General features: G+C 34.2%; 1 protein-coding gene across 6 annotated transcripts in view; it reads right to left on the bottom strand.

Moving 5' to 3' along the window:
• The window catches only part of RIF1 (replication timing regulatory factor 1), a 59,186-nt gene that overhangs the window by 18,443 nt on the left and 25,889 nt on the right, over positions 1 to 14,854 (bottom strand). For all 6 annotated transcript variants that reach the window (XM_043487975.1, XM_043487979.1, XM_043487980.1 and 3 more), the window contains exons 21-26: positions 7,562 to 7,661; positions 5,282 to 5,546; positions 4,172 to 4,214; positions 3,115 to 3,317; positions 2,456 to 2,555; positions 1,211 to 1,333 (exon numbers count right to left, since the gene is read on the bottom strand). In XM_043487975.1, the coding sequence (XP_043343910.1) occupies positions 1,211 to 1,333; positions 2,456 to 2,555; positions 3,115 to 3,317; positions 4,172 to 4,214; positions 5,282 to 5,546; positions 7,562 to 7,661 (834 nt within the window). The remainder of the gene's footprint in view (positions 1 to 1,210; positions 1,334 to 2,455; positions 2,556 to 3,114; positions 3,318 to 4,171; positions 4,215 to 5,281; positions 5,547 to 7,561; positions 7,662 to 14,854) is intronic.

The following is a 14,854-nucleotide window of genomic DNA, read 5'->3' as shown; positions in this document are numbered from 1 at the left end:
TCAATCAATCTCTCTTTGGTACTCTGATAATGGTTTTGATGATGACTAGGAAGTTTGAAGTTCAAATCTATAGAATATTCCTGGATAATTACAATTAGTACAATGTCCCTAGTTTTTCATTCTGCCTGTATTAAATACTCAGAAAATAAAATTACACCTCTTTGGGTGTTCACTGGAAGGACTGATGCTAAAGCTGAAACTCCCAATACTCTGGCCACCTCATGTGAAGAGTTGACTCACTGGAAAAGACCCTGATGCTGGGAGGGATTGGGGGCAAGAGGAGAAGGGGACGACAGAGGATGAGATGGCTGGATGGCATCACCGACTCGATGGGCATGAGTTTGAGTAAACTCCGGGAGTTTGTGATGGACAGGGAGGCCTGGCGTGCTGTGATTCATGGGGTCGCAAAGAGTCGGACATGACTGAGTGACTGAACTGAACTGAAGAAGTAGGCAAATGTGTGCTTACCAGGGAAGCATGGGCAAGTATGTTTTTCAGCCCAACATGCAGAAATCAAGTGGTTTGGCAGGAAAAAAGTACATCTGTGATTTCAAGTTGAAGCACAAACTACTCAAGTAAAAGTTGCCAAAATCATATGCCCGACATACTAATATTGGTACCCAATGTCACTTTTACAAATTTCAGCACAGCTGTTTTCATTTTACAATTCTACAAGACTATGTCAAAGTTATTCTTTAAAAATATTTTTCTTTCATTTTCCCAGAGCCTGGTCTCAAGGTTCTAGAATAACCCCTTTACTGGAGATTTTAGATGAAAGACTATCTGAAACTTGGTTAATTTGCCACTAGTTACTAGATATTTAGTTTTATATATGAGGTTATGACAAATGTCTTATGTAGGCATTCTCTTTCTAGTCAATAAAAGTTGTTTTAAAATATTTTCCTTTCATTCTACCTAAGTTATTCAAATCTAGTTTCATTCTATCTAAAGAGGGTTACTGCCTGGAGTAATTATACTAAATAAACACTCAGTACTATGCAGATGTAACTTTACTAAGAAATAATCATTTCCCAAAGTGTCAAGATTTCCATACCATCTTAATAAGTCTTTGTAGGCCAAACTATATTTCCCTACAATCCCATCATTTAGTTTTTAACAGCTTTTTCTTCCAGTTAGAAGTTGTATATTCTCAAGCTGGCATATATTTTAATCTTAAGAGTTCTACTAAATACACTTTGGAAAAACATACTTTAGCTGGTGGTTTCACACTGTCTTTTGTATCCTTTGTTTGTGCCGCCAAAAAAGAATCTCTTTTTCCACTTGATTTTCTTTCCATGCCACTTATCTTCATATTTAATTGTGAATTTTCTGTCTGTTTTTATAAAAATAAAACAATTTCATTATGTGCAAATGTTTGTTTATCCTTTTCACATCGGTAATTACAGTGTAATCAACATTTGTTTCAAATTTGAGTATTCAAATCTACTAGATCATGTCAAAGAAAACAAAGCCATTGTCTAATACAGTAACAGCTAATAAATTTGGTGTCACAACTTACACAGCATTAGTTTTGCATCATTTAATTTAATAAATTCTAAAATAAGCTATACCAAATAAATATTCTAAAAACAAATTACTGGACTCAAATAGCCCACTGATTACTGGAAACTTTTCTAACAGAAAAACCTAAACTATAACACTTTAAACAATAAAACATACATGACAGAAAACACTATCAGGTCCTCCTAACAGAATATATGGCTTTTTCGAGCCATATTACACTGAATGAGTCTCAAAAAGTCTAGGTAATTTTCTGATGAGAATTTTAATTTTATCCAAAAAACATAACTAAATAAGAGTACTTAGCTATAACGTTTTCTCTTACAGGTTCTAAACAAATAATAGCTAGACTCATTTGTTGTTGAATAGGAACAAAATGTCTAAGTGTTCTACCTGATGAGTAGGTAGTACTTTTATCTTTACTCCTTAATCTTTATAGTCATCTAGTATTTATTAACCACAGTAACCTTGTTCCAAATGGAAAATGTGGTATCAATGATTTGTTTCTCTAACAGAAGGAATGAGATTCAATGGAAAGAAATGAGAAAATGAAGTGTAGCTCTTAATAGTAACTAGAATTCCTAGTTTATACAAAGCAACATTTAATCGTATCTTAATAATTTTGACCTTTGTAAAATAATACATGAGGTGCCAGTTTTTAAAAATAAAAGATCATTAATGAATAAGAATCAGGTATTATTTACATGAGAATCTATGGTGAAATTTACTGCCTTTTAATTTGTAAGTTTTCTAGGCCACACAACTAACTGCATGCAAAACCCCTATGTTGTAGAACTCTTCTGTTCAGGTTTTACTTGTTTTATCACTTCAATAGAACAGTCTTAAGCTTCTGTCCTTTTTAAAATTACACTGATATCCAATAAATGACTCAAACATCATATAAAAGTAAATAAAAACATATCCCCCAACTTACTGTATCTGAATATAGTCCACTGGATTCCTCCATAATTTCAACATTTTCCAAACCAGGCAATAAAAGCAGAGATTTTTGTTTGGCTTGTTTTAGTATTGGCCTTCAAAAATAAAGAAATAAATAAATATACTTTGAATTAAGTAGTACTGATGGCACATTAACAAGAACAGTTCATTTACAATTTTAAAGGGATAAAACACATCCAGCTTAAGACTGTTTCTTATTCTACATCCATAAAACAGGGAGAAATTTACAGACAATATTAGAATTTTTCACTAAACTCTTCAGTTTCTGAATTTTATTCTTTAAAAACTTCTCAAACTTTCCAAATTTTTACCATAAAATTTCAAACAAGAGCAGACTGTCACATTAAATACATATCAGCTAGATTTAATAGCCATCAGCTTCCTGCCCCTTGCTGGAAACTCCTTTTGTTAAGCATAATTTGAAACTGCTTTTTATGTTTCTAAAACTAAGTTTATTCTAAGGACCAAAGCAAAGGGTCAAATAATTTTAATAATTACCATGTACTCCAAATAAGAATATTTTAACTAGGAAATCCTCTGCAGTGATTCTACATAAGGATTTATGTTAAAACCAAAATGTCAATTTACATAATCAGAACAGAGTAACTATATAAAGTTTTATTGTTAGCATACTTTAACTCCTCAGGATAAATCAACATCGTCACTTTAGCAAATGTGGCATTCCAGAACTGAGCACTTTGTTTTCTTATCTGTTTATTCTTGTGTGAAAATATTATGCATAATAATGGCGAGATCTGTTCAAGAAGTTCATTGTCATAAGTTCCAGTGTAGCTGACATGTAGACAAGCAATAATTTCTCCTAGTAGCTTTTCTAACTAGGAAAAAGAAAAAGTTCATTAGGGTAACACTTTGCAATGTTACTTTTGAAAGAGAAAAAATAAAAGCACAAAGCATACTAAACAACTCACAGAGCATGTTATCATTTCAATTTTTAAAACTCAAATGACTTTTTAAAAATTTTTATTGAGTTATTTTTGGCTGTGCTTCGTCTTTGTTGCTGCACAGGCTTTTCTCCAGTTGCACAGAATGGGTGGGGGCCACTCTTCAGCTGTGGTGCTCGGGCTTCGCGTTGGGTGACCCCTGTTTTGGAGCACGAGCTCTAGGGCACATAGGCTTCAGCTGTTGCAGCACGTAGGCTCAGCAGTTGCAGCTCCAGGGCTCTAGAGCACTGGCTCAGGAGCTGTGGCATGTAAACTTATTTGCTCCGCAAGATGCAGGATCTGCATTGGCAGGCAGACTTTTTACCACTGAGCCACCAGGAAGTCCTCAAATGGCTTTTTAAAAGCTCTCATCACCTTCAATATATAATACTCTTTATAAGCTGACAAGAATTTACTTTATTGATAGAACAGCTTCAATTCAAGTTTACTTTCCATTAACAGAAGAAATTTGTTTTCACATAAATTATGAGATTAATAGTTGCCTAACCTTGGAGCCAATTACCTTCATACATAAAAGAATGAGACAGGAGTAGTTGAGTTATAGGAATGTAAGGCAATATTATTAAATCGTGAATGATCCTTGGATTATACCCATTTCATATCAAAAGTTCATTAAAGTATAATGATATCCCTTTTAAACAATCAGCAGAATTATATTGAAGGGAGACATTTAAATTCTAAAATTTTTCTTCATGAAAGTATGTTTTATGAACAATATCTATTTTTACCTTGTTGTTCATACAACTATACACTTTAGGAACTTCATCAAACCTAGAAGAAAAACAGAGTACCATTATATTTTAGAACATCAAACCTAGAAACATTGTAATGCAGCCAAAAACTGAGATGCGTAGTGATACAAAAAGGTGCCCAAAGACTTAACAGAAAATGTCAAACTGCAAACATTAAACATGAAACAAACCTGTCTTTTAACATAGGAGTTAAAGAAAAATATCTGGAATAGACCTCAAAGTATTATTACTAATCACTTGTTTCTATGCTTTTTAAAAAGCATATTTTTGATGAAGTTTAAGGACTAAAAAAGACTCAAAAACTTAATGAATTTGAAGTTCCATTAAATCTGGTCCTAAAGCTTCCTTTGTGTTTATGAAAAACAGGCTGTATTATGACTGAACCACATAAGCTTGCTATAAAGAACACTGATGAATTCTCTCAAAATGCTTCTTTAAAATACGTTAGTTGGGATTTTTTCATGGTTTTTCTCTTAAATACTGCTTGCATTGGTTCAACTGCAAAAGGTAATATAAAACAAACTTCTGGAGAGTAATTCAGATATTTAAATGCACATACTTTTTGAACCAATAATTTCATTTTAGGGCCCTGTTCTGCAGGAATAGTGGCAAATGATTTATGTACAAATATATTGACCTGTGATATTGTTAGTTATGAGAGAAAAGACTAGAAAACATGTCCAACAGGAAATTGGGTAAAGCGTCATGGAGTCCTGTGCAGACATTAAAAATAATGAGAGGTTAAGTGAGTATCATATACTTAACTGCTAAGTAGTATGTCAAGTCACATAAATTATATATTTAACATGTAAGATTTTTGTATTAACAATTCTGTAAAGAGATGCACTAAAGTAAAAAGAGTGCTGGATTAAGAATGAAAAATTAAGGGACTTCCAATTTCTACCTCATATTTTATTATTTGAGGTATCTTTTTAACAAAAGCATAGTTTCATATATTATCCTCTCCAGTAAACTTTAACGATTAAGATCTTTAACAACACAGCTGATATGACAACAACAACAGTTTGCTACCCATATCTAGTTATATATTTTTAAGTCTAAGAGCTATCAAGGCAAAATACTTACTTTGAGTTTTCATAAAATAATGCCAGAGGTCTTGTTAAAGCTGCAAATATTTTCCGGATCATAGAAGGCAGAGAAATACGTCCAAGTACACTGGAAAGAATGCTGGTGATCGAGTTGCCAATAGTGAGGAGGGTATCAGAATGTACTTCCTTGAGGCTCAGTGTGTGAAAAGAATAGATCACTCTCACAATAAGTTTAAATAAAGAAGCCAGCTTCCCTAAAGGTTCCTTCTTCTTTTTGGACCAATCTGAAGGTCTCTGTGGTGCTAAGATAAAATTAAACAGTGACAGCTTTTAGAATTAATGGTAATTAAAGCAAACTAATGTAATTAAATGACACAATATGATCCACTACTTCAGGAAACAGTGTTTTAAGCAAGAAGCATCAATGGATGAAAAACTGATGAATCAAAGTATGCTGAGTAACAAGATATTTACGAAGTCTCAAAGTACTTGCCACAAAACATTAATTTATTAATTATAAGTGGCTCCTAATGAATTTTATAGTGTAAAACTGACAGATATGATCTTAATCAAATAGTAAATGTTATCATCATCAACAGTGGGACAAACTGACTTATATGCCTGTTGACATAATGCACTGATAAGAAAATACCGAATTACTTCTGTAGCATCCCCATAAAGAAATAAAATCTCAATTTAATATTAAGGAAATACTGATAAACCCCAACTGAGAGACCTTCAAAATCTAACCTTGTCTTTACTTCACTTCTAATGGTCATGAAAGACAAGAATTGGGAAATATTTTAGATCAAAGACTTGCCTTACAAGTGCTGTGAAATGTTCTAGGAAATAAAAAATAGAAAAGGGGGTGGGGGTGAAAAGAAGACAAATAATCAATTGATAACTGAGGAATCCTAGTAAAAAATATTTAGTGTCTTTGTTTAATTTTTGCAATGTTTCTCTAAAACAAATATTACAAGTAAAAGTTATCAAAAACTCTCAAAGTGATCCTGATGCACATTTATGAATAATAACAATTTTATTTCAACTATTTGTAAATTTTGTTTCCTCTCAGCTTGTGCTGGCTGTTTTTAGATATCTCCCCTAGTTTCAATAAATTTAAACAGCCACGAACACCTCTTGCAAGACAACGGTTGAAAACAAAAAACATTTCTAATTCTGGGTTTACAGATCATAGATAGAAATGATATTCAGTTAATTCTAATTTTTCAGAAGTTAACAAAACATGTTAAAACTTTCAACAAAGGGATCATCATCTATGCCTTATCAAACTTCAGGGGCTTAAAAAATATATTCTAATATCATTTGCTATATAACCTTTCTATAGCTCAGGTATTTAGAGAATTTTAATTTTCTTGACAAAGAGGTAATCAGATTAAGTATTGCTCAGTCTGAAGGGGGACTAAGACTAAAGAAAAAAAACTATTTCTGTGACTTGAGGCTGGGATGCTTTAATTACCAAACAAGTTTCTCTGTATTACTATAAAAACGAAACACCCAAAAAAAAGGCACCAAAAACTACCTCCACTGCAAAAAAACCCTGCAAATATTTTATGTTCTAGAAATCTTTACACTAATTCAAAGAAAGATCTTATTAAAGGAAAACTGAGTATGTTCCCACTTTAAACAGGAAAAGTAACCTTTAAACAATATATTTTTCGTTATTAGAAGGTTCTTTTCTATTTAGTATGATCATATATAATCACTGATAGAAAATATATAATTTCAAAGAACCAATTAGTACATTAAAACAGCTCATATTACAAAATAATTTAGAAATAATCAAGGCATATAGTTATGAAAATAAGACTTGTTAAGATTTCAATTGCCGAATTTTATACAGTAATAACTGTTACACTTTTAGAATCATTTTAAACTTCCTGTAAAACCATAACCAATTAACCACTGCCATGATTTTCTATGCAATTTAATATCAATTCAATGATTATTTCAGATAAGGCTATCAAATAAGAACATTTTAACTAAGTTCAAGCTTTTTGTCCAGGTAATCCCTTGTAACCAGATGGAGTAAGTAAAATCATCTGTATTATTAGGCAATCTCTAAATAGGACAAAATTTGTTTCTGCATCATAAAAAGGAGTTATACATTGTAGGGGTGGGTGAGAGAGATACATGGAGGGAGGGAAAGACAGCAAGTATGTGAACTAGCAAAATAACGTGGTTATATAACATTAAATGTAGGTAAAATGAGGTGAGAAAAGCTATTAGGATTTGCCCTGATACAATTCAGACAGCCTTGCTTATGAAATACTGAATGAACAAATAAAATACTTACATTTAGTTTTGGGTTGATATTTAATATTATATGGTGAAAAGTCAATACAATCAACCATTACAGTAATAATATGAGTGATCCTATCCAAGAACAGTAAATTCTGGAAAAGAAGAGTTAGGTATTACATTACAATCTTTTTAACTAATGGCATGGTTTATAAAACTTGTAAGCATGAATAAAAAATATAACACTAACTCCCATGTATGACATACAGTGACACACACCATAGCTTATGCCATTTAAGATACATTAACTATATGTGTGTGTGTTAGTCCTTAGTCGTGTTCAACTCTTTGTGACCCCATGGACTGCAACCTGCCAGGCTCCTCCACCCCTGGAATTCTCCAGGCAGGAACACTTGAGTGGGTTGCCATTTCCTTTTCCAATTAACTATATGGTCATGACTATCTTCCAGTTATCTGCTGTGTGCCAAGTATTCAATACTATACCTTTTTTCCCCTCAATACTGAAATGGAAGTGTTCACTAAACCCAGAAAAACCAAACATAAAAAAGTTGCTAAGCTCCCTGATAGTCTTTCCATCTCCCTCCTCAGATCCAAATGAAACAGAACAAAGGAAATCCCAGTACAACCAGTCAAGAACATCTCAAAACAAAACAAAAACAAAAACAAAAAAACCCCCAGTGAGCTTTCAAAGAAGAAACTGATTAACAAGACAAAGGAAGCGTTCTGAGAAAAAGATGTGATCATTATTAGAAAAACCACATGGGTGAAAGACTACTGAAATTAAAGTTCTATACATTTGCCCTTCCTTTATTCTCCAATACTGTTCACTTGTCCAGTTCACTGGACGAATTCACAGGTCTACAAAGACAACCTTCCCCAGTGGATATTAAGCACCAAGAAGGGGAAGGGACAGCCTCCCTTGCCTGTTAACCTATGAATACCACATGGAAGAAGGTTCAGTCCAAATGACAATCTACACACCCATACAGAAAAGATATTAAAGACCTAGATGCTTCCATCTTGATCACAATTACAAGGCAAAACTTCCTTATAACTACAATTTGTTATCAAAGCCAGATAAACAGGAATTCTCTCCTGGGTTAGGAAACACATTCCAGCTAATAATATTGCTCAATATAACCTTTATTGTCAAATATGAAGAAGGTGTGTTAAATACCAACAGAACTAATCAACAAGAGGTAATAACAGAAACATAAGAAAATACCCTCAAAGGTAAGAGGAAATCATATTCACTTAAAAACATTAAATGTAAAAATAAAATTATAAAACACTTCAGCATTTAAACCGAAAGATGGACACAGAAATATCAAGCTCCCAGAAAGCAGTACCAGAAATAAAGCTAAACACAAAGAGATACAGAGAAAGAAGAGACACAGATGATGACACCTTAAGACCTCAGCACTCTTCCCTCAGATGAAGGCACAGCTCCTTAAATTGAAAGGATCTACCAAGTACTTACAAGAACAATTTTAAAAGATGCCTCAAAACACAACCTTGGTGAAATGTCTAAATTCCAAAGGCAAAAAGAAAACCCTAAACTTAAAAAACAGTTGATAATAACAAAATTAGTATCAAATGATGAATTTGAAACAGCAGCAGTACCAAAAATAACAATAGTCTTAGATGTGTATTTTATCAGTCAGTCAGTCAGTTCAGTTGCTCAGTCGTGTCTGACTCTTTGCGACCCCATGAATCACAGCACGCCAGGCCTCCCTGTCCATCACAAACTCCCGGAGTTTACTCAAACTCATGCCCATCGAGTCGGTGATACCATCCAGCCATCTCATCCTCTGTCGTCCCCTTCTCCTCCTGCCCCCAATCCCTCCCAGTATCAGGGTCTTCTCCAATGAGTCAACTCTTTGCATGAAGTGACCAAATTATTGGAGTTTCAGCTTCAGCATTAGTCCTTCCAATGAACACCCAGGACTGATCTCCTTTAGGATGGACTGGCTGGATCTCATTGCAGTCCACGGGACTCTCATAGAAAATGAAAGACTTTACAGAAAATGGAACAAATGAGCCTATCTTTAACTTCAGAGCTGTGATAAAAATTTTTCTGGAACCTAAAAATTGTAACTAATTGGTTACATATTTGACAAGGAGTTATTAGTCACGTATATGTTTATCATTTCTACAAATATAAACATTGGAAAATGAGGAACTCCAATCTCACAAATGAAGGTTATCTGCAAAGATCTTAAAACACTAATCTACAATGTTTTAAAAGAATTTCACTGTGACCAAGAAGAGACTCTCAAGGACACAAAATTGGTTTAATATACAGAAATGTATATTAACAAGAGATTTCATATATGCCAGTAGTAACCAAGTACAGGCAGGGAAGAGACCATTTATACTAGCTGAAAAACAACTACAAAACCCCCCAAATCAATCAAGCTAGGTTAAGTTTAGAACTAAAAAAATATTTCTGAACAGAAAAACTCAGTGTTATAGATATAAATTATTTTCCAAATTAATCTCTGAATGCAATATAACCAATCAATGCCAAGCAAAATCCCAACAGGATATTTTATAAAACTTAGGAAGATTCTAAACTTCTTCAGAAGAGAACAAAATGTAAGTCCATCCAAGACAAGAATTTAAAGGCAAAAACCAAGGGTCAAGCTTTTCCCTAAAAATCACAAAAACATTCAACAAGTTCACTGTCTCTGTGGCCAGTAACAGCACACTTTTAAAGCCACTCTGACAAATACCATGCTATCAAAATTCCATAATCAGAACTGACACATTTTAACTATCTCTACTCTTCTCAGCAGGGTAACCACTATCAAGGACTAGAAATCTTTTCAAATAAAAAAAATGCATGCTTCAGAGTAATAAATACAATAAATTTCAACTGGGAAGAACACTGTATTCATATATATATGTGCATATAAATATGTAACTTATTGGTTTATTCTAGAATGATACATATCAAACTGCTGACAGCAGTTATTCTTTTTATAGAGTAAGGGAAAGGTGTGAATAGGAACCTACATTTTTAAGACCACAAACTTCCAAAGGACAGACTTTAAAAAAAAACTCATACAGGAAAACATAGGCAGAACACTGTAAGACACAAATCACAGCAAGATCCTCTATGACCCACCTCCCAAAGTAATGGAAATAAAAGCAAAAATAAACAAGGGAGACCTAATTAAACTTAAAAGCTTTTGCACAGCAAAGGAAACTATAAACAAGGTGAAAAGACAACACTCAGAATGGGTGAAAGTAATAGCAAATGAAACAACTGACAAAGAATTTCCAAAGTATACAACCAGCTCATACAACTCAACACCAGAAAAAACCAATCAAAAAGTGGGGAAAAGACCTAAACAGACATTTCTCCAAAGAAAACATATGGATGGCTAATAAACACAGTGAAAAGATCTTCAACACTGCTCATTATTAGAGAAATGAAAATCAAAACTACCATGAGGTGTCACCTCCATGAGTCAGAATGGCCATCGCCAAAAACTCCACAAACAAATGCTGGAGAGGGTGTAGTGAAAAGGGAAGCTTGTTACACTGTTGGCGGGAATGTAGATTGATACAGACACTATAGAAGACAATGTGGTGACTCCTTAAAAAACTAAGAATAAAACCATCATTATTACCCAGCAAACTCACTACTCGTCAATATACGCTGAGGAAACCAAAACTGAAAAAGACCCATCTACCCCAGTGTTGTGAGAATTGGACTATAAAGCAAGTTGAGCGCCAAAGAATTGATGCTTTTGAACTGTGGTGTTGGAGAAGACTCTTGAGAGTCCCTTGGACAGCAAGGAGATCCAACAGTCCATCCTAAAGGAAATCAGGCCTGAATATTCATTGGAAGGACTGATGCTGAAGCTGAAACTCCAATACTTTGGCCACCTGATGCAAAGAACTGACTCATCTGAAAAGACCCTGATGTTGGGAAAGATTCAAGGAGGGAGAAGGGGATGACAGAGGAGGAGATGGTTGGATGGCATCACCAATTCAATGGACATGAGTTTGAGTAAACTCCAGGAGCTGGTGATGGACAGGGAGGCCTGGTGTGCTGCAGTCCATGGAGTCGCAAGAGTCAGACACGACTGAGGGACTGAACTGAACCCCAATGTTTACTGTAGCACTATTTACATTATCTAGTACAAAGAAGCAAACTAGATGTCCACAGATGAATGGATAAAGAAGCTGTGGTACATACTTTTTCTCAACTGCACAAGGAATATCCTCCAGGAAAGGCCACGTCCTGGACCACAAATCAAGCCCTGGTAAATTTCTAAGAATTGAAATCATTTCAAGCATTTTTTCTGATCACAATGCTGTAAGATTAGATTATCAACTACAGGGGGAAAAAATGTAAAAAACACAAACATATGGAGGCTAAATAACACACTTCTTAATAAGGATCACTAAGGAAATCAAAATATGCATAGAAACAAATGATAATGAAAACACAACAATCCAAAACCTATGGGGTTCAGTGAAAGTGTTAAACGGGAAGTTCATCACAATACAAGGCTACCTCAGGAAACTAGAGAAACATCAAATCAACAACCTAACCTTACACTAAAAGCAACTAGAAAAAGAACAATAACAAAAAAAAAAAAAAAAAAAAACCCAGTTAGTAGAAGGAAAAGAAATCACAAAATTCAGAGCAGGAATAAATGGGAAAAAAAATGGAGACTATAGCAAAGATCAATAAAACTAAAAGCTGGATCTTTGAGACAATAAAATAGATAAACCATTAGCCATACTCATCAAGACAAAAAGGGAAAAGTCTCAAATCAATAAAATTAGAAATGAAAATGGAGAAATTACAACACAGAAATACAAAAGAACATTAAGACACTACTATAAGCAACTGTATGCCCATAAATGGACAACTTGGAAGAAATGGACAAATTCTTAGAAAAGTGTAACCTTCCAAAACTGAACCAGGAACAAACAGACTTCCAACAAACAAAAGCCCAGGACCAGATGGCTTCACAGGTTAATTCTACCAAAAATTTAGAGAAGAGCTAACACCTATCCTACTCAAACTCTTCCAGAAAATTGCAGAGGAAGGAAAACTCCCAAACTCATTCTATGAGGCCACCATCACCCTGATACCACAACCCAGATGAAGATGCCACACAAAAAAGAGAAAACTACAGGTTGGTATCACTGATAAACATAGATGCAAAAATCAACAAAATTCAAGCAAACAGAAACCAACAACATATTAAAACGATCATACATCATGATCAAGCAGGCTTTATTCCAGAGATACAAGGATTCTTCAATATTTGCAAAATCAATGTGATACACCATATTAACAAATTGAAAGATAAAAACCATGTGATTATTTCTATACATGCAGAGAAAGCCTTTGACAAAATTAAAACCTATTTATGATAAAAACTCCAGAACATAATAAAAGCCAGATATGACAAACTCACAGCAAGCATTATCCTCAATGGTGACAAAAAGGAAGGCTTTTACTCTAAAATCAGGAACAAGAGAAGGGTGCCCACTCTCACCACTACCATTCAACAGTTTTGGAAGTCCTAGCCACAGCAATCAGAGAAGAAATAAAAGGCATTCAGGTTGTAAAAGTAGTAGTAAACTCTATTTGCAGATGACAAGATCTTATATATAGAAAACCCTAAAGATGCCACCAGAAAATTACTCGAGCTCATCAACAAATATAGTAGTCACAGGATATAAAATTAATACACAGAAATCCCTTGCATCCCTATATGCTTACAATGAAAAATCAGAAAAAGAAATTATGGAAACAACACCATTCACCACTGCAACAAAAAGAATAAAATACTTAGGAATAAATTAACTTAAAGAAACAAAAAACTTGTATACAGAAAACTGTAAGACACCGACGAAAGAAATCAAAGATGACACAAACAGATGGAGAAATATACCATCTTCTTAAGACTGGAAGAATCAATATAGTGAAAATGAATATACTACCCAAAGCAATCTATAGATTCAATTCAATTTTTTTTTTTTTGAACAAAAAAATTTCACAATTTACATGGAGACACAAAAGACCCCAAATATCCAAAGCAATCCTCTAGGAAGAAGAATGGAGCTGGAGGAATCAACCTTCCTGACTTCAGACTATACTATACTACAAAGCTATAGTATAGTACTGGCACAAAGACAGAAATATAGATCAATGGAACAAAATAGAAAGTCTGGAGATAAACCCATACATGGACACCGTACCTTTGACAGAGGCGGCAAAAATGTACAATGGAGAAAAGACAATCTCTTCAACAAGTGGTGCTGGGAAATCTGATCAACTACATGTAAAAGAATGAAACGAGAACATTTTCTAACACCACACAAAAATAAATGCAAAATGGATTAAAGACCTAAATGTAACACCAGAAACTGTAAAACTCTTAAGGGAAAACAAAGGCAGAACACTCGATGACATAACTCACAGCAAGATCTTCTATGACCCACCTCCCAGAGAAACAGAAATAAAAACAAAAATAAACAAATGGGAACTAACTTAAAAGCTTTTGCAGGAAAACTTTAAGCAAGGTAAAAAGACAGTCCTCAGAATGGGAGAAAATAACAGCATATACAACTGGCAAATAATTAATCTCCAAAATACACAAGCAGCTCAATACCAAAAAAATGAACCCAATCAGAAAGTGGGCAAAAGACCTAAACAGACATTTTTTCAAAGACATACAAATGGCTAATAAATACATGAAAAGATGCTCAACATCACTCATGATTAGAGAAATGCAAATCAAAACCACAATGAGACATCACTGCACACAGGTCAGAACCGCCATCATCAGAAAAGTCTACAAACAATAAATGCTGGAGAGGGTGTGGAGAACAGGGAACCCTCTTACCCTGTTGGTTCAAATGCAAACTGGTACAGCCACTGTGGAAAACAGTATGGAGATTCCTTAAAAATCTGGGAACAGAACTGCCGTACGACCGAGCAATGTTATACTGCTGGGCATATATTCTGAGGAAACCAGAACTGAAAGAGCAACCTAGAGTCCTTTGGCAGATGAATGGATAAGAAAGTTGTGGTACACAGACACAATGGAGTATTATTCAGTTATAAAAAGGAACGCATTTGAATCTGTTCTAATGAGATGGATGAACCTGGAGCCTACTATACAGAGTGAAGTAAGTCAGAAAGAGCAAGAAAAATATTGTATATTAACGCATATATATAAAATTTAGAAAGACAGTATTGACAATTTTACTTTCATGGCAGCAAAGACAACACAGATGTAAAGAAGAGACTTTTGGACTTGGCAGAAGGCAATGATAGGATGATTTGAGA

Source organism: Cervus canadensis, chromosome 15 (genome assembly GCF_019320065.1).
Source record: "Cervus canadensis isolate Bull #8, Minnesota chromosome 15, ASM1932006v1, whole genome shotgun sequence".
Classification (NCBI taxonomy): domain Eukaryota; kingdom Metazoa; phylum Chordata; class Mammalia; order Artiodactyla; family Cervidae; genus Cervus; species Cervus canadensis.
The sequence above is the reverse complement of the archived record's forward strand: the minus strand, read 5'-3'. Positions and strand labels throughout refer to the sequence as shown.